Source organism: Poecilia reticulata, chromosome 8 (genome assembly GCF_904066995.2).
Source record: "Poecilia reticulata chromosome 8, P_reticulata-male-v2, whole genome shotgun sequence".
Lineage (NCBI taxonomy): Eukaryota > Metazoa > Chordata > Actinopteri > Cyprinodontiformes > Poeciliidae > Poecilia > Poecilia reticulata.
In genome coordinates, this window is record NC_088837.1 from 20,103,973 (window position 1) to 20,124,170 (window position 20,198).

The 20,198-nt window shown below is 38.2% G+C and overlaps 2 protein-coding genes across 5 annotated transcripts in view; both read left to right on the top strand.

The window, feature by feature from the left end:
* Positions 1-861: 861 nt before the first annotated feature.
* Positions 862-14,432, top strand: stat3 (signal transducer and activator of transcription 3 (acute-phase response factor)). 3 transcript variants are annotated; one of them, XM_008417054.3, is made up of 24 exons: positions 862-1,085; positions 3,608-3,752; positions 4,287-4,530; positions 4,611-4,703; positions 5,563-5,644; positions 5,746-5,846; positions 5,981-6,132; positions 6,313-6,471; positions 6,559-6,651; positions 6,805-6,864; positions 6,955-6,984; positions 7,089-7,182; positions 7,271-7,318; positions 7,427-7,510; positions 8,903-9,001; positions 9,089-9,224; positions 9,321-9,373; positions 9,465-9,559; positions 9,718-9,857; positions 9,955-10,176; positions 10,276-10,318; positions 11,938-11,997; positions 13,334-13,440; positions 13,577-14,432. In XM_008417054.3, the coding sequence occupies exons 2-24, from the start codon at positions 3,625-3,627 to the stop codon at positions 13,615-13,617; spliced, it is 2,364 nt and encodes a 787-aa protein (XP_008415276.1). In that variant the 5' UTR covers positions 862-1,085; positions 3,608-3,624; the 3' UTR covers positions 13,618-14,432. The 3 variants fall into 3 exon arrangements, with proteins under 3 accessions (XP_008415276.1, XP_081466300.1, XP_008415277.1); XM_081610174.1 differs by having other exon boundaries at positions 3,611-3,752; XM_008417055.3 differs by lacking the exon at positions 11,938-11,997.
* A 3,191-nt stretch (positions 14,433-17,623) lies between these two features.
* The window catches only part of stat5a (signal transducer and activator of transcription 5a), a 57,121-nt gene continuing 54,546 nt past the window's right edge, over positions 17,624-20,198 (top strand). For both annotated transcript variants that reach the window (XM_008417057.2, XM_008417056.2), the window contains exon 1: positions 17,624-17,814. The gene's annotated coding sequence lies outside the window, so the exon portion shown is untranslated. The remainder of the gene's footprint in view (positions 17,815-20,198) is intronic.

Genomic DNA, 20,198 nt, shown 5'->3' on the forward strand with positions numbered 1-20,198 from the left:
AGGGAAGAAAACAGAGAGAATGCACACAATGGGTGCATGTTTGTGATATGAGCAAAATAAGCACTAAAAAGTGATGTTGTTGCAAATTAGAAAAATAATCACACATAGTTGAGTGAAATTAGATTTTTTTAAATATAGTTTTATAGTTGATGTTTGACTAAACAAGTCTTAAGTGACTTGACATTGGGATTGTGAAGATATAATTAATGCGTTTGCCACGACTGATAAGGTGGTCTGGCGTAATTAAAGTCACTAATGCAGCAAAGTGTGGCTATTTATAGATACAACATAAGGTGTGTTTTTGATTCATGCTTGCTAGCTTCTTTTCTGTTTAAATGCATTAAAAACACCAATATAAAAAAGACCTTAATAATTACCAGTCTGCTCCTTTATTTTCTTAACACCATTTAAGCTGTCAAATTGTCCAATTGTATATCAGTTTAATTGTTTATTCAATCAGCGAACTGTTACGACGTATTATCAATTCTGTTAATTAATTTTTACTCTCTGAGGTCAACAGAGAAAAGCACTTTTGTTATTAACCTCGATGACGACAGCATTGCCAGTAACTCAGATGACTTCCAGACTGGCTGTTCCGTTTAGTGACTCAGCCTCCCGCCGGAACAGCCGAATGTTTCGCGTTAAATATGGTCTACGAGCCGGGAGGGTGACTTTGATGGAAGAGCTCAGTTGCGACAGCAGTAAACATAGCAACCTCAACCTAACGGCTATTAAGTCCCGCCTCTTTTCCCGAAAAAACGGAATTCTTATTGGTTGCAACACAAGTTACTCCCCACTATTGGTGGTTCTAGCTGTCAGTAATGACGAAACTGTAATATGTTTGGCTGGAGTGATTGCAACCTGCTCGATGGGTTGGGCGTTTAGGAGTTGCGTCGGAGAAGAGTTTCTCGTGTTGGGGAGAGAAAAGCGATGGTTGTAATCTTTTTGTAAGCGCCAACTCTCGCTTATGCCAGTTCGGTTTATTTTTTACATAGATATTCAACTGACTGCTATTGTCAGTTTACTTAGTTGAAAGTTAACGGTTTTCGTCGGGGAAACTTTCCATAGAAGTGACAACGACTGAGGTAAGAGACCGTAATTTGACTTCTGCATTTTGTTTTTTTTTTCTTAACAAAGTAATTCGTTTTGGAAAGCAAAATCTTCTTTGTAGTGGTTATATCCTAGGTAATTAATAATCCATTGCTTGGTTAGTTCTGTTACAACCCTGCTAAACTACTGCAGAGCAACTAGGTCATATTCGGTGTGGAGAAACCTCTGTATCCGCAATGTTACATAAGTTATTAATGTGTTGCCCCAATCATTCCTGAGTGACAACTTGGCCTTTTAAACCCAACAATCTTAAAATCAAAGCACCCACCTTTACACGTGTTGTTTTATTTTCGATCTTTTCACACGTCTTTTGGATTGCCTACTTATCAACATCCATATTTCAATGGTTAGGCCTGAAAATTAAGTCCTCATCAAGAATAAGATTTGGACCCAGTTAAGCTCAGCTCACTGCTGCTTGCCTTGATTTGCCACGCCCATTTACATCCCATCTATAGGCCACAATATCAAATATCATTTAGTCATTTTTTAATCTCTATACCTTCACACAGACTAAAGTCGAAGGGGGATGTTTTTTTTTTCTCAAAAATTCAATTATAAAAGGAATGGATGTCTAAAAAACGACACCCCTTTCATCTCCCAGGTGTTTATGTGAGAAAGAAAAAACTTGGCATGGTTACTGTTGTCTTTTGTTCAAGGAAGTACTTCCTGGAATATCACTTTTATGGTTTAAGGAATCACATTGTGCTTTTACCGGTAAGAGGCAGGGTGTTAACTGGTATTGGGTAGCCAGACAAAAAACAGCTGACTTTAGTTTTGCTGATTCATGTTGATTAATGAAAATCTAATTTTAGAATTGTCTGTCATTGGTAATATGTTTGACCCACGGGGTTTTCATTCATGCATCAGTTTGCCATAGAATTTTGTGTGCTTTCACCTTTTGACCCAGACTGTTCACATCTTAAAAACGCCTGGTAATAATGAAACGGTGACAGTTTTTTTTTTTTCCTCTGTTGACTCTACGCTGAGTTATGCTGAGTTAATCGACCCTTCACAAATGTCTCTTAAGAGACATTCTGTTTTCATTATCGTTTTCAATAACGATAATGAAAACAGAGTGTGTGGATCATCTAATGCAAAGAGGTTAATCTGGAGTAAGAAATAAAAATCACACTTGGTGGGGATTCCGTTTGCAATTTCTGAAGGTTTAAGAACTTTCCTTGTTTTTGTAATAATATAAAGGTTCTTTGAAGTGATGCTCTCAATGGTTTCACTTGCCCAGAATATCACATCATGTGTGAAGCATCTTTTTGTATTTGTCGGTGAAAGAGGAACAGAGGTCATGATTGGGAGCCAAACAGTTTGCTTGGAGGAGAGAAAGAGAGAGGAGAAAAAAAACCCCATGCATATCTGAGAATATCTGTTCTTGGAGGTCCTTTGGTTCCAGGAAAACTAATGAGAAACCCGCAAGTTATGCTTTCGTTGGTTATTCAGACACAAGATGACAAACTAGATTAAAGCCTAAAGACCTGTAGAATCTAATTAACTTTTATTTCTCTAAAAGTGCAGATAATGATGGCTCTAACCCTATTTCTGATAGAGATAATGTCATAGTACAATCACACCTAAATGATATCGATATCACTGTGAACTACTCATTATTTAGAATTATTACACTAACATTGCGACAGTGTCACCAGTGACTAAGGATCACATCTTCAGTAATCTTGATCTCCCTAAGGCGCATCCTACTAAACTGATTCATGACAAATTTGTCTAGTGCAACTGAAAAACATTTTTATTTGTGAATCTTAATGTAACATTAAGCACCGATCAAACGTTTTTACTTTGTTTATATTTCTTTTGTGTGCTATAGGGGAGACCCTGTTTTGTTGTCTCTTTTGAATCTCTGGTGTTCCCCCAGGGAAAAGTGTGGCCTGTTTCTGGTGAAACTAGAAGCTCCGCTGAACCTGCTAAATAGATCACATGTGTAGCACTCGTCTTTGTCTGCAGGTGCTCGGCAATTAATGACACAACTTGGCTTAAGTTGCACTTTCTCCAATAGAAAGAAATGAAACCAGCTATTTAATATGACCCTTTATCAGGGAAAAGAAAACTGATTTTTACAGTTTCAAGCCCATACGATGTGACATTTTCAGACGGCTGAGAAAAGGAAGTGCGGTTTTACGTCGTTTCCAGAAAGCAGAGTTGGGGTAAATCCTTGGTCTGAGATCTTCAACTCTTCTGTGCTTGGAGAGCGAACAGCTGATTAAGACGGCTTATATTTCTTCTAGGAAGCTCTGCTTTTCAGAGCACAGGAAGTGACTGTGCTGAAAAGGAGGCCCCACGTCGGCCTGTCTACGTTTTCAGAGCAAACGCAGTGTTTAGCCATTTCCTGTCGATAAATTGGAGAGGTGTTCTGTCGAAGTCGTGTGGCAGGTTTTGTTTCGAATGATGTTCTTGTTTCTCGTCAGGGAAGTGGATTGCTGTGACTGACGGTTTTATCATTGTAGCTCTGCTTTGTGTGTGTATGAATTAGAAGCAGCGTGTGTCAGGATGGCCCAATGGAACCAGTTACAGCAGCTGGAGACCAGGTATCTGGAGCAACTCTACCACCTTTACAGCGACAGCTTCCCAATGGAGCTGCGGCAATTCCTGGCCCCATGGATTGAGAGTCAGGACTGGTGAGAAATTACTCAAATGTTTGGGTTTACTGTACTTTTATTTTAGGTTTTACTGATCAAACGCATTACAGTAAAGTGTTTTTATAATGCTGTCACGCTTTACTAGAAGTGAATCATTATTTTATAAGATAAGATATTCCTTGATTAGTCCCACAGCGGGGAAATTTGCATTGTTACAGCAGTACTGAGGATAGAACAGAACCAATATAAAAAATATTTAAAAAAAACCATATATACAAAAAATACAAGTGAATATAGAAATACTGAAACAGTATAGTAAAAAATAAGTAAATTTCAAGAGTTTAGGTTATCATAACCTTTTTGTCTTTTTTTTTTTTTTGAAAAATAATCCAAGCAAAATATATTAAATCTTTGTGTTTTAATGTTAATTATGTCTATAAAAAGACTGTTCATGTTTCATTGGAAGTGGTTGAGATGTGATCTGTTTTTTGTTTTATTTTTGTTTGTTTTTTTAGGAAGCATCTCCATGTTCTTATTTTTTATTATTAAATTTTTTTTTCCCCCCCAACAAAGGGCTTATGCTGCCAACAAAGAATCCCATGCCACGCTGGTGTTCCACAACCTGCTAGGAGAAATAGACCAGCAGTACAGCCGCTTCCTGCAGGAGAATAATGTTCTCTACCAGCATAACCTGCGCAGGATTAAGCAGCATCTGCAAAGTAAATATCTGGAGAAGCCGATGGAAATTGCCCGCATTGTTGCCCGCTGCTTGTGGGAGGAACAAAGACTGTTGCAGACCGCCACCTCGACTACGCAGGTATGCAATTCTTTACCCAACTTTAGATTTGATGGGTTTTATATTAAAAGGAAGCTATAACAAATTCTAATGTCTGGCAGGATGGCCAAGCAGCCCATCCCACTGGAACAGTAGTAACAGAGAAGCAGCAAATCCTGGAGCACAATCTTCAAGACATCAGAAAGCGTGTGCAGGTGAGGGAGCTTTCACACTAGACGTTGCCTTAGATGGGTTTTCTTTAGCTCAAACTAAGCGAACTTGTCTGCTGGAACATGCGAGTCTGTGTTCGCTTGTAATTGAATCGTGGAGGAAGCAAACAAGCTTTCAAAGGGAAGAAGTGATGACACTTGTGCATATGATTTATGGCCATATGTGAGCACTTTTAAATCGTTTCTCGATAGTACACTCCTTTGGTTATGGCAAGCAAATGTAGCCAAGGAAGATTGTTGAACAAAATATCTGCAAATCATTGCTTTTGTTAAAGGTTGACATTTCAGATGTGCTAAATTACATTTTTTTTCTAACCACAAACATTTCTGCTATCTCTAATATACTTGCTCAGACAATGAAGACACATTTTCCGTCTGCGTGTTTCAGGTTTGCAGCTGAACCCGTTAACAGCCATTCTTTCTACTTTGAATGAACATTGTGGGTAGCTGAAATTGAGCTTTTATTGGAACTCCAGATATCTCATTCTATAAGTTAAATGAGAAATGGTAAAAAGTGTTCTTTTATGATTAAATGTTAAAATATCTTACGGCCGTTCTTGCTTGCTGCTCACACAAGGCAGGTTCTTGTTGTAGAACCAAACGAGCAACTGTGTGTCACGATCTAACCAGTTTGGTTCACTTTCAAAAGTGCAATGTAAAAGTGAACCAAACTAATGAAGTGTGAAGTTTTTCAACATTCTTCACCCATTGGAACAGAGTAGCCCAGACTATTGTGGCTTGAAAACACCCTTATTTATTTATTTTTTTAAATATTCATCAATAAAGTGGTATTTACCTTTTTTATGATCTGTGTATTAGAAAACTAACTTCTGTTTTTCTACAGGACATGGAACAGAAGATGAAGATGCTTGAAAACCTGCAAGATGATTTTGACTTTAACTACAAAACCTTGAAAAGCCAAGGAGGTATGTTTTTGAATGTCACTTTCAGCTTTAATGGAGCTGTTGGTTGGTATGCATACATCTAGCTGTTTATCTGATGGACCATGTGTTCGCCGTGTCTTCAGAGTTGTCCCAGGACCTCAATGGAAACAGCCAGGCAGCTGCCACAAGGCAAAAGATGGCTCAGCTTGAGCAAATGCTTAGCGCCCTGGACCAGCTCAGGAGGGTAAGCAGAATTTAAATCGGGAATGTTTTCAGCCTGCAGGGGTGGTCTAATTCAGCAATTGCTCATTTGGATTACAGATTGTTGTTAGTATCTGTTTAAATCCCTGTTTAATGTGCGCTCTGTGGATTCTATAGCAAATCGTGACAGAGATGGGAGGCCTTTTGACAGCCATGGATTATGTCCAGAAGAATCTGACTGATGAGGAACTGGCAGACTGGAAGAGAAGACAGCAGATTGCCTGCATTGGAGGCCCACCCAACATTTGCCTCGACCGCCTTGAGACATGGTACCCATGCAGTGTTATTCCTAGAAAAGTCCTCAGACATAAGTTAAAATAAATCAGTCAAGCTAATTATGTTTAGATGGCAGCCTCAACCTCTTTATCTTAAAAATGTTAAGTGATGTACAATGCGTCCATCCGTATTTGCCCCATAAAACGTTTGACATCAGCATATTTCCTACTCAGGATCACATCCTTGGCTGAGTCCCAGCTCCAGATCCGTCAGCAGATTAAGAAACTCGAGGAACTTCAACAGAAAGTGTCCTACAAAGGAGACCCCATCATTCAGCATCGGCCAGCGTTGGAGGAGAAGATTGTGGATTTGTTCAGAAACCTCATGAAGAGGTAGTTATTTTGTCTCCTCTTAGTTACTGTGCGTTTGTTGGATGAATGGTGTTGCATGGTTTTTATGAAGCTTTCTTCGCTTCTTAGCGCCTTTGTGGTTGAAAGACAGCCTTGTATGCCCATGCATCCAGACAGACCGCTGGTCATCAAAACAGGAGTGCAGTTCACAACAAAAGTCAGGTAAGACTCTGTTCTCCGTCAAAAACAAAACCTCACTTCTGTTCCATGTTGTGTGTGTGTGTCGCCATTTTATAGATTGCTTATGAAGAAAATCATTCACCGCTCAGCATAATGATACTCTTCTCATCTCTTTTTTTGCTTTGATTTTTCAAGGTTGCTTGTAAAGTTTCCTGAACTCAATTACCAGCTCAAGATTAAAGTTTGCATTGACAAGTGAGTTCTTTCGGTTACTCATTGAAAATAAATTCTCCCTTTATTGAAGAACCATTGCAAAAATAAAGGTTGTACTATTTTATTTTCCAGAGAATCTGGGGATGTTGCTGCAATTAGAGGGTAAGCTTTTAAGAACACCACTTTAAACCTGAGCAGTTGAACTCTTGTGTGTTCACTCTGCTACAGAGGACGCTTAGTTACCTGTTTTGGTTTGTTCCTATCAGATCTCGAAAGTTTAACATACTCGGTACCAACACAAAAGTCATGAACATGGAGGAATCCAACAATGGCAGCCTTTCTGCAGAGTTTAAACACTTGGTAAGTTGAGAATGCCAACTTCTCTTAAATGTAATGAATAGATTGGAAACTTATCTGCCGTGGAGAGCTGACATGCTGCGTTTTGCAGACTCTACGAGAACAGAGGTGTGGCAACGGTGGCCGGACCAACAGCGATGTAAGACTCATTTATCAGAATTACTCTCTGTGTTTTATGTATGCAGTTGAAATAATTCAAATTTTATTATTTTTCCACATATTTACAGATCTAATTTTTTTTTTCTAGGCATCCCTCATTGTAACAGAGGAACTCCATCTTATCACTTTTGAGACAGAAGTCTATCACCAGGGTCTAAAGATAGACCTGGAGGTGAGTAAATCAACTTTGTTTCAAAATCTTTAGCTAACAATTAGATTAAATGCCTGATCTGAAGTTCACTGCAAGAAAACTGAGTAATCTGCAAAATTGTAGCAGAACTTTTGTTCATACTTTTGTGATGGCTATTCGTGCAACTTGCTATAGAGATTATTTTGTGAATTGAGTTTAGGTGAAACCTTAAGTTTTTGGTTCCAGAAAATCACAGAGAAAATCTGGAATGGTGGAAATTAAAGAGGAGTACAGTAGTGCCCTTAAGACTCGGACGATGCCAATCCATGTTGTTTTGTTTAAAGCATGTATTCTTTCCTACTATTGGGAAAGAAAATCATATTTTTTAGGTCTGTGGTGTTCCAAGTGAAAAGGCTGTAATGTCTTGGGAGTTGTGGGAATTTTGAGCACGGCTAAGGCAGTGATGGGCTATTTATTTATTTATTTATTTATTTATTTATTTTTTGACACAGTTTACTATTTGACTCACAAATGTCTTTAGGACTCGTTTGAAGTATTATTATAGAAGTAGGATAAAGAGAGACCTTTACAGTCTTAAAAAAAAAAACTTAAAATGGCTACATGATTACTGAGATTCCTAACTCAGAAAATGGTTATATGGAATCTTGCTAATGCTGTCTACATTAACACATCTTCACCTTTGAAAGAACTTGCCCCTTTTTAGGTCACACATTATTATCCTGTTATTATTATGCTCTTTGTGCCTCAAGATAAAATGGCATGGACTGGTGAAATCAACCTACCAGTATTATAATCTGTAAAACTGGATTCGGTGTGAAGACAACATCAGCTGCGTGGTCCACAGACGCATTGCAGAGCAGAGACACTAGATCTTCTACTGTCTGTCTCATCTTACAATATGTTGATCAGCAGAAACTAATACAGAAAATAACATATTGAGGACGCTGCATAGTGAATGCATTAGGACTGCAGGAAGATTGCGACAGAGATCTTGCATATCTTATTACTCAGGTGAATCTTGCAAGTTTTAATCCAGCCCACTTTTGTTTGACAATCCCAGTTGAATTCTATAAAAGCACACACCCAGTGATCTCAGGGTATCGACTTGCTTGATGTGAAAGGTCAGAGTGATCCGTAACAGAGGGTTTTGTCGTTTGTGTGTTATTGTGTAGTGATAATCTGAGAAGAGCCATCGTTATAAAATCTGTTTTTCAGTTTGCCTCTGGATGAGAGGTGCACACGCAGGAAGTCTCTGTGGGGGGAAATATGTTGGTGTGAAGGAAGGGACTTATTTCTCTCTATTTTTCTGTAAATATTATAGCAGTGTAAGCTTTAACAAGAGGGCAATTTAAATGACTTTTTTTTTGTTTGTTTGCCAAATAAAACTGCTCATAAAGCTGCCTGTATTTGCAGACTCATTCTCTGCCAGTGGTCGTCATTTCTAACATCTGCCAGATGCCCAACGCCTGGGCTTCCATCCTGTGGTACAACATGCTCACTAATCACCCAAAGGTGAGACAGCACCCTCTTGTGGAAGGGGTCTGACCTCTGCAGGCAGCAGACATTTGTAAAGCTGTTGCCGCCTTTGTTCTTCCACAGAACGTGAACTTTTTCACCAAGCCTCCGGTGGGAACCTGGGACCAGGTGGCTGAGGTGTTGAGCTGGCAGTTCTCCTCGACCACTAAGAGAGGCCTGACCATCGAGCAACTGACCACGCTGGCTGAGAAATTACTTGGTAAAACAATAAGCCTATAAGGTGTCTGATAATCTTCAGCGTGCCTTAATATTTGCACTATTTGTTTCAATTTTTTATTTATTTTCTTTAATACAGGTCCTTGTGTAAACTATTCTGGATGCCAAATAACATGGGCCAAGTTCTGCAAGGTACAACACTTGACCACTATAAAAAGATCAGTCTGCCTTCTTCACATTGTTTCGCTGTGTATGAATAATTTTTTTCCTTCCTCTTGTACAGGAAAACATGGCTGGCAAGGGCTTCTCCTTCTGGGTGTGGCTGGACAATATCATTGACCTGGTGAAGAAGTACATCCTCGCTCTGTGGAACGAAGGGTGAGAAGTCACCCTTTGTTTAGACTCGAGTCTCCTGGCCGTGTCTGGAACTGCTTGTTCACTTCCTGTTATGGTGTAAAACCCGTTCAGACATGCAATACCGTCTTGAAGTAGATTGAGCTAGTTATTAGTTTGACATGTTGCTCCTCTGCTTACAGATACATCATGGGTTTTATCAGCAAGGAGCGGGAGAGAGCCATTCTGAGTCCGAAGCCTCCTGGCACATTTCTGCTGCGCTTCAGCGAGAGCAGCAAAGAGGGCGGCATCACATTTACATGGGTAGAGAAAGACATCGGAGGTGAGTCGTTTTAAAGCCTCAATGCTGTTCGTGTAATGTCTTTAGGAAGATCAGACTTTTGTTGTCTTACTGTTTTATTGTTGTTTGTTCTTTGTAGGAAAGACCCAGATCCAGTCCGTAGAGCCGTACACCAAGCAGCAGCTGAGCAGCATGTCGTTCGCAGACATCATCATGAGCTACAAAATCATGGATGCCACCAATATCCTGGTGTCGCCGCTTGTTTATCTCTATCCTGAAATCCCCAAAGAGGAGGCTTTTGGGAAATACTGCAGGCCAGAGGCAGCTCATGAGCCCGAGCCGGCGGGAGACTCGACGAGCAGTAAGTCACCGGCACGTTCATTACGTGCTTTTAACGCTGTCCGTTTGCTTTGGAGCTTTTGTGCTCAGTATTGTGCGTAATGTATTCTTTCTCTTTCAGCTATCCAGCCTTATTTGAAGACAAAGTTCATCTGTGTGACCCCGTAAGTATTCATACTTATCTTTACACTGTAATATTCAGTGCCTCCCACCCAGAAGTGTCAATACTCAATGTGGAGGTTTTCTTCTATGTCAAAAGTATTCAATCAATCAATCACATTTTATTTGTATAGCACATTTCAGCGGCAAGGCATTTCAAAGTGTTTTACATAATTAAAATAAAAACAGGAATAGTATTTATAGTATTGATACCTGTTGAATCTTTTCACATTTTGTCACAGCCACAAACCTCAGACCCACACAAGTAGCACATAATTGTCAGATGAGGAAAACAAACAGCATTTCTGTCCGCCTGAGGCAATGCTTTGTTCATTGACTTTCCGCTGCAGGTGTTTTGTTGTATGACTCTACCAGCTTTGCTAAACTAGGAATGAATTTTTTTCCTAATTTATCTCTGCAAAATAGCTCATCATTAGTCAGATTCTGTTGTAGCTCTGGTTGTGTTTTTTACAGTCACATTGTATCCAGCTGGAAGCTGAACCTCTGACCTGGTCTTTTAGAGGCTCTAACAGGTTTTGTTCTGTAATTGGCCTATATTTAGCTCTCTCCATTTTCCCATCAACTCTGACCAGGTTCCCTGTTGATGTTAGAGATGGTGTTTTTATTGTTATGTGCACACAGAGTCTTCAGAGGTCCTTCTTCCACATGTTTACTGCTCTCCTTTCCACAGCCAGCTCAGGCGGGCGGCCATGTCTTGTTAGGGTTGCTGTTATGCAACAGTCTTTCCGAGTTTGAATGATGTTGCAATGAATTTTCCGTAAAGAGTTCAAGGTTTTGGATTTTTCTTTTTCAACATCTCAACTTTCTTCCTGGCCGGTATTTTTTTTGGTCGTCATGATGATGTCCGTTCACTAATGCTCTTTAACAAACTTCAGTGTTACACACAGGTGGATTTATATATTAAATATATTGGTTCAGATTAGGCTATTGGTTGCGATGGGTTTTTGTCAAGGACTCCTCTATTTAAAGAGTCTGAATACAAATTCATACCCTGCTTTTTGTATTTTTAGATTTTTAAAAAAATGTTTAAAACCATGTACTGTTTCAGTTATGTGCTACCTTTGTGTTTGTCACATAAAATCACAATAACGTATATTGAGATTTTATGTGAAGTTTGAAAGTTTGAAATGGAAACGTGACACATTGTGTAAAAGTTCCAGGAGCATAAATGCATTAGCAAGATGTTGTAAACATTTAAAAATTCAGGTTAGAAACTGTCAAAGAATGCATGCCTGTAATGCAGCATCTGTGACTATAAAAAAAAAAAAAGTTTGTTTCTTATAAAGTCACTTAACTGTTTGAGCAGGAATGTGCGACACTTGAGAACTTCCAGCTGTAATGACAAAGTATTGTTCTAATATTATAAATAAAAGCAAAGATCACACATTCTTAAATCAAACAAATTTAATGGAACTGCACATTTTGAATAGTGGTAGGTGTTTAGAACTGATCACTGCTGAAAATTATACACTATAGAAGAAAAATAAGTGAGAATGGCAAATAACGAGGACAACAGCTGCAGGCCTTAAGCCATGTTGTAGGTTTGATAGCTTGCCCGTGGGTTTTGAGGTTTTCTCAGTCAGATCCTGACCTGTCTCCGTAGGTGCCCCTCCGTGTTCATGGACTTGCAAGACAGTGAGCTGCTTGGGAACGGATTCCCAGGGTAGGCCTCATGGGGGGGAGGTCGCATGTAGAGATGTGTGTACATGACCTTTTTATTTGTTTGACAGATGTGCTTCAGAGATCAGTCCATTGATCACATCTGCACAACGTCCGTTTTTATGTCCATCTCACAGACGTCACAGTCCTCGTTTTGCAGTAACGCAATTGATTATAGAACAGCATGTCCTTTACCATTCATCAGTGCTTTTGTTCATGCTCGGCTGTTTTATCATTGCACTCCATTTAAAGCCAGTCACTGGTGAGTGTCATTGTTGGAGAGAAGGACGTACCAATTCCAGATAGTGGTATTACGTTTAAAGATTATTCCACCATCATTTCTTTTGAATCAAATGAGAAGAGGAAGCAAAAGAAGGAAATAAGCTGCTTTTAGCTTAGTTTAAAAAAAATTATTGAAATTACTGAATACACACTGCTGCCATTTGCTAAAGAAATGTTTAAGTGAATTCATCCATTCAGTCTTTATCTTTTTCTTTTTTTGCATTTTGCTTTGCAATTCTTAATACAACAAGCAAGTGGAGTCCAAATCAAGTTGAACATACTGACAGGCTACAAAATTTTATTTTTTTTCTTTAATTGAAATGCAAAAATATATATTTTTTTATATATATACAACATGTTTTTCAAATAAAAAAACATACAAGGTCCTACATTTTTGTGGTGAATTATTTTCTACTCTTTTTTTTAATCTTCTCAACAATTGCTAGTATTCAATTCCCTTTTTTGTCAAAGGAAGCAGCTAAATACAGTGTTTTTGAATGGGTGTGCTTAGTTTTTACTTTAACTTTTTTAAAAACATGGTTAATAAACAAGTACTTAATATTGAGCCTAATATTTTCCATTTTAAGCAGATTTTAAACTGTAGGTGAAAATCTTGCCCTAAAACAAATACAATAGGTCCATCTCCAGCCTGTTCTTCCAGCTGAAATTTGTATCATTCCAAATTATTCTCTAGATACTTCAGGCCCAGCTGCAACCAGTGGTGACATATCTGTCTATCTGCAGCTGAACACAGGAATTTTGTGCACTGAACTGCTTACTGACCCAAAAATCAGATTATTTACTATATTAATAACGGACCGGTGATGTATGATGACTAATTTACTCATTAAAACTGTTCAGTTGTTGTAGGCTACTTGTGGTAAAGTGGGATGATGACAATGTAAGCATAACAAATCTAAAAATGGCATAGGCATGTTTGATAAGAATAAGTTTTGCTTTGCACCGTTATGCAGTCTCTCTTTTCTTTTTTTTCTTTTTTTTTTCTGTTTGTGCGTGTGTGTGTGTGTGTGTGTGTGTGTGTGTGTGTGTTTATACAGCACAAACTCTGGAAACACCAGTGACCTGTTCCTCATGTCGCCTCACACCCTCGACTCCCTGGACTCCCTGATCCCCGGCGAAGCTGAAGCAAACCAAGGGCATTTGGGTGAGTTGCAATCTCCTCACACACATCTGTTTTGTTCTGACTGGGTTCTCCTCTGGTTTGACTATTAAGGCCAGCTTTATTTAATAAATACCATTACAGCAGCATTAATTGCTTGTTTTTTTCCTTCTTTTTCTAGATTCAATTACTCTGAACATGGATGTATCATCTCCTATGTGAAAGAAAATATCGCCGTCTTTGTCTTTTTTGTTGTTGTTTTTTTCCTCTTGTTGGGATTTGACCTTGTGTGTGGCTCAACGAATGATTTCTCTCTCTCTCTCTGTAAACACTTTCTGCCTGTATAGATTTTCTTGTTTGCTGTGTAAAATTACTCGCCATCAACTTAAAAGATTTGTTTTTATTATTTTAAACTACGGTTTAAAAAAAGAAAAAAAAAAAAACTGCCTATACATTTGGGTCATTCTTTGTGAACCTATTGTTTTCAGGCAACAATTTTCCTTCCTTGTTTTTGTTAAACTATCTAAAAACATGCAAACATAGGGAAATGTAGTTTTTTGAGAATACTGTCTGTTTATTGACATTTTAACGGTTTTATGGTTTTGTGGATTGGTAGATGTATGACGCAAGTTTTTATATAAGCTATATGATGCTTTTAAGTTGTGCTGAAAAATGCTTCTTCTTTTTTTTACGTTTTTAAAATAACCTTTCAGTGAATTATGGCAAATTGGCTACACCAGTTTGTTTGGTTTTTTTTTCCCAACAAAATTAAATATTTCTGACATTTCTTAAGGGGATCTCAGATTTTTATAATGGTGAATAGAAAAGGACAAAAAAAAACTTATTTCTGTGAGCTTTTTTTTTTTTCTCTTGTGTAAAATGTGTATCTTAAGTAGGGCACAGCTTTTCCACTAAAATGCTGTAAGATGTGATCATGTTAATTGGGCTGGCATTTAAAAATCAACATTTTATTTTTGTTGTACTGATCAATCATGAAATGTATCATTTATTACCAATTAAATATGTTTCACACAATGCATATTGTTAGCTGTGATCATTTTCTTTCCCCATATATGTTAACATAGTTATTATTAAAAAAGAAAAATGTACTCGGGGGGGGGGGTTTGTTTGTTTGCTTTTGTGTTGCTAAAATAGGGCCCTTTATTTCCCTGCTGTTTCGATGATCATGCTTCGTGCGGAGATTTTACACATGGATTTTACAGTAAAAGTAGGATATACTTTTATTGTTTTCCAGGCTTTATTTAAAGAATAAAGCTCACAAACATGTATGTTTTGAGATGTTTTACTACAAAGTCAGATTTTGTTAATTTGCCGCCTAATCGGTAATCATTTTAGTTATCAGTTTTTGTCTTCCAAACTTTTTCCGTAGTTTTTGATATTTACAAATATGAAATCCAATAACTACAGAGGTTTTTAGTGTTAAAATGTTAAAAATGGGGACAGAAATTTGCCAGCTTGAATCAAGAAAACCAGATGTTTAAAATGTGCAGAATGTCCGGTTGTTTCTGCTTGCAGTGCAGGCATTGTTTTGCTGACACACAGTACCGTCGATTGTACTGTGCGTCAGCAAAAGAACGCCATGCCCAGAGTAAAACATGGTGTTGGCAGCACCACCCTCTGGTCTTGCTGTTCTTTCAATGAAATTAATGGTCTTGTCAATGTTAAATAAATTCTGAACTTTTTCAAGGTACCAGTTAACCCTGAACCTTCAGTTGAAAGAGAGGAGCACTTTTGTCCCAGTGTGAATTAAAATCACAGTCAAGATAACACACCTGTGCCCCTCCCCCACATGTTGCTGTCCTACTGTATGTCAGTGTGGTTGTTCTTGAAAGTCATTGTATGTAGAGATGGTTCCTGTAGCAAAATGTTTTTAAACGAGTATAGATGTACTGCCAAACTGTAAAAGTGCTTATTTGATCTTATTTGGTTCTGCATGGTCAAAAGTTCTCTAAGCATATTGACATCTACAGCTGCATAAATGGTTATACTTGATGTACGTAAATATTTTAGACTGACCTTCAATTTGGAATAAGCTGCATATTCATTGTACTGAAACTGCTTTACCCCTTGAAACTCTTGCTTCAGGCTATGGCCTCTGAAGATCAAACACACAGTAACCCATATTAATGGCGCTTTAGGAATTCAATCACCTTTGAAATGAGCTGTCACTACTTCCTGCTTTCCCCTTGAGAGTTTCTCTCGAGCTTTGATGATAAATCTCACCCACCCTTTCGGTGGACTTCCCTCACTGGAAACTCCCAGTTCTGTGTGTGTAAATGCAGCACCTCTTTATCTGCATCTTTAACACAAAAATGATGCGATCAGCAGCTTCGGGCCTTCTGGTATACCCATGAGTCCCATTATGAAAACACGAGCACTGAGGTGAAACTGGTAAACAAACGGGAAGTAGTCGACTTCTGTGTCACGGATCCTCTGCGTTTCTCTGCAGCACCACCTCGCTTCGGCTAATGCGCGTCTCGTTTTGGATATAGGAAGTAAAAACGGACTGCTGCGAGGAGGCGAGGGGGTGTTGAGATGCACAGCTATTACCGTCAGCAGCTGCTGACTCAGCTGCCTTAGGAAGCAACTGTCACCTTTCAGTTTTGGTCCTCAGCCAATCAAAGTGGAGAATGACGCTGCAGCTGTGCTGGGGGTTTGTGTGTCTGACAGAGAGAGCATGACTGCTACTGAACAAGATCACTTTTAACTCAGAAGATGATGTCATTTTGATGACTTTTGTTACAGTAGATACAGTCAGCAGAAACAAACTTTGGGGTTTTTATTCAAGGCCAGGTTTGGAAAATCTTGAAGAAACTATGACTGTACCATATGTTGTTGTCACATGCAAGCTAAATCCACAGTAGTTAAGGTCAATAATATGATCAAATCGACCACCTAAATTTTCTCTCTAATGTTGACAGAAATGCACGTTGTATATCAAGGTCCCATTTAGATAGTTCAACTTTTTTATTATCTCAATTTAAAAGGTCTTTTAATTTTTAAGTTTCTTTTTAAGTTTTACCAACTTTTGGTATTTTTGTGGATTTCTGTCAATGGTACTTTTTAAATGAGGCTTTCTTTTGATTCCTTTTGTTGAGGGTTTTGCTCAGTAAATAAATTTTTAGCTGCATAAAAGGTGGCAGCTTCAAACAAAGCTGAAAATGTAACTCTGTTGTTTGGGTTACCTGTAGTCATGAAAACAATTTGTTGCTATTTCTTTTGATAGATCTCTAAAAATGACTAATAACCGCACAGGTCATTACAAATGAAAAAATAAGAAAATATAAAGGAGCTTCCAAAAAGCTGTGAGTTGAAAATGGCCAACTAATGAAGATCTGCCTGATTCAGTCTACTGTTTTTTCAGGTTTCATGCACATAATGAAAGCAGAATAAAGGATAAAAGAATGAAATCACTCTACTAAATTGAACAGACTTGTTTATCCCTTAACAACTATAGTTGTGGTCTTCTGTCTGCTTCTGTTTTCTGAGTATTGTAGTCCAATTAATTTTGTTCAAAAACTTTATTTTGTATCTTCTGTTTTTAGATTTTCTCTTCTGCTATGCCTGTCTCTAATTTGCCAAAAACATAAAACATATTGATTAAAAAAGACAAACACAGCTTCAGTTGATTACTCTTCCACCAAGACATTAATTGGTCCCTCTGGGCATTTACTAAAAAATGAAAACTAATTAAAAACAACATAATTACATGTTAATACATAGAAAGGGAGGAAACAATTATAAAAGTTTCAATTGCGTTGATTTAACGATTTAGTGATAAGCGAAAGGTTAACACCAGGGGGCGCCTCCGCACACTATCTCGCAGGGATGAGAGTTTTGAAAGTAGGCTACTGGATATATTTGTCATTTGTGTCTTTAGTACATTAGAAAAGTTATAATTATAATTCCTATTTTATTATCATTATTAATATTATTAATTATGCATTTATTTGGTGGTGCACCGTTTAATAACAGCACAAGTTTTACAATTTCACATGTATTGAGCTTAATATTTTGTAATGTGTTGTATAAGACTACGCTCAAATAAAGCGCCTCGGCACGTCTCAGTTTTATTTCACCGCATTTTTTAAAATTTATCCATCTTATAATAAGTGACCATTTTATTATGTGCCGACCCTAGGTTAATAACTAACATCAGGTCGCCACTTCTCGAGAGTCGGTCATCAGCGATCCGTAGAAACCGTCAGACGTAGAGGAACCGCCGGAAGTGGGCGGTGTGTCTGACAGAGAGAGAGAGAAACAGAGAGCCGTGAACTGTACGGCGAACTGTTGGGAACTGACTAACGGAGAAATTCCTGCCGGAGGCTGAACACTTCCCCTGTAGACTCTTCCCCTCATTTTATGAAAAAGGAAAACAACTTTCGTCGCTCCACAGAGGTGAGTGCTGCTGTTTTTTCCGAGTCCCATTTAAACGCGTCTTCTATGTTTTATCTGAGGAGCAGATAGACGTCCTCGCTTCGTGCCCCTCTTTTTTTTGTTTTTCTTTTTTTTGACGCTCTTCGTTGCGAAATGATATTCTGACAGCGCTTTGTAAACAAACTGCGGGTGCGACAGCGCTTCTCCATCTGGAGACGCTGCGAAACAGCCTCCGTGCGTGTGGTACGGACTGTGTTTGGGTTTGTTTACGGGGTACTTTTGCTTCTCCGTGCTCGCTGTGAATCAACAGGCAGGTTCTCCTGAGAGCCGAATCCCACTAATATTCTCACAGGCTGGCGGTGTGTCTGCGCAGCCAGTGAGTTAACAGGTCACATTCTGGTCACATTTTCTATCACATTGATAACGCCGTGGTCTTTTAAAGAAACAATTCGAAGCTTTTGGGACTATCTTGACTTGCTGTTCTAACTGCATTATGTGTTTATACTTTATTTTTCTAATATTTATCCAAAAGTTTTTATTAACGGACAAGCCCCCCCCCCCCAGCCTCTGAAGATGAAATATGAACATAAAGCAACTCCATGTGTAGTAGCGGGCAAAAAAAGAAAAAGAAAAAAGAAAAAAAAGTGGCATCAAGGGCACGCTTCAAAAGTAACTTTATTTGTCCCACCCTGTTGTATTAATAGGTTGCTTTTTAAAGTAATAGTACAGCTTAATTTATCCAAACTGAAGATAAAGTTTCAATCTTGTATCACTTTATGTATGAACACCAATTAGCTCATATTTAATAATAAGCTGTTGCATGTCAAATATTTGGAAAGCTAGTGTTTCAAAACAGCTTAATTTTCCTAAAGTTTAATTTTCTTTCAATGACATGCCTGTGAAACAGTTCTCTCCATAATAACTCAGTTCTTCCCCTCCTCCACATGTTGCCGTGTCACTGCCAAGCTAATTGAAAGAGGGTTACTCCACATTATTCTGTTTGAAGAAGATTATTTGAGTTATTTAGAAATATCTAATGTTGCAAAAATACAGCTGGTCACGTCACGCAATCAAATAGACCTCTGAACGCTGGAATGTGTTTTAAAGGTAGGCTTCAGTTACATGTGAGCTGTGAGCAATTTGTCTGTTGAGCAGCAGACTGCAGACTAGCACCTGAACATGATAGCCTGACTCAGTAACGTGTGTGAATCTTTAAAGAGCAGAGCTGGGAAAATATATACATTGTGTAATGAGCACGTTTACTTATGCTTTTAGTCATATTGACAACTCAAAGCGCGACCGAGTCCTGTTTTCCTGTCAGCACTGTCAAATATTCATACACAGACACAAATATCTAAATATGTGTGTCTTGCTGAAGGACTCTTTTGATGGGCAGTGGGAGGGGGGGAAGCTGGACTGTCTTGCAGTCTTTCAACTGCTAGACAGCTGATCTCATAACATTACTTCGGAGCCACCTTAACAATAACAGTAACCATCAGTAGTAATCAATTTTTATAAATACCGTTATTTAAAAAAAAAAAAAAAATGTTTTGACCCAAGTTTCTCATACAATATTCAAACCAAGTCTTGATATATTAATATAACGCCGATGATTGAAATTTCAAACTGTGTAAGCTCTTGGTGCCGATGTCACTGCGTAAATCATTTCAGCTCCAACTGCCAGTGACATGAAGTTGCGACACAAACTCCTCCTTGTCTGTTTGCACTTTTTAATTGAAAATGTGGCGTGCGTAAAAGTATGAAAGGATTTCTTGTAAAAGTCTAAACAGAACAGGTTGTCAAAGCTGTTTAGTGCAACTAGTGAATGCAGACCTTGGCACTGGTGCCAGCTCACAGACATCATTTTAAATGTCACACTGGCTTTGAAGTTCACTGTCATTTACTAAAAAAAAAGAAAAAAAAAAAAGAAGAAAAATCTTGTGCTCTTTGAGAGAGCATGTACACTGGTTTTATTTTAGAGAACCTCTCCCAGATCTGTAAATATTCATTGTGGCTCTATGAATATATTGTCCGGCATCGCTACAGTCAGGATGGCATTGCTCTGCGCATTCATGTAAAAAGTCATTAAAAATATTTCTTTCCTTCTTTCAACCCACTTTTCAATTATTGCCTTTTTTAACAATGGGTTTTCCACTGATTATTCTTGTCAGCACAGGGAGAATATGTTTTGGTTCATTTGTTTATGCAAAAAAAAAAAAATAGCATCAAGCACAGAATTTTTTTATTATGTACAATTGGGCTGCTGAGTTCTTCTACCTGTTTGATTTCATTGTGATCTGGACGGGTTGCAAATCACAGCAGGCATAGTAAATTTTTTTTTTTTTAAATTGCGCTTTTATATTTATAGTTGTTTTAATTTACTCTTGCACTTAATGGACAATTTC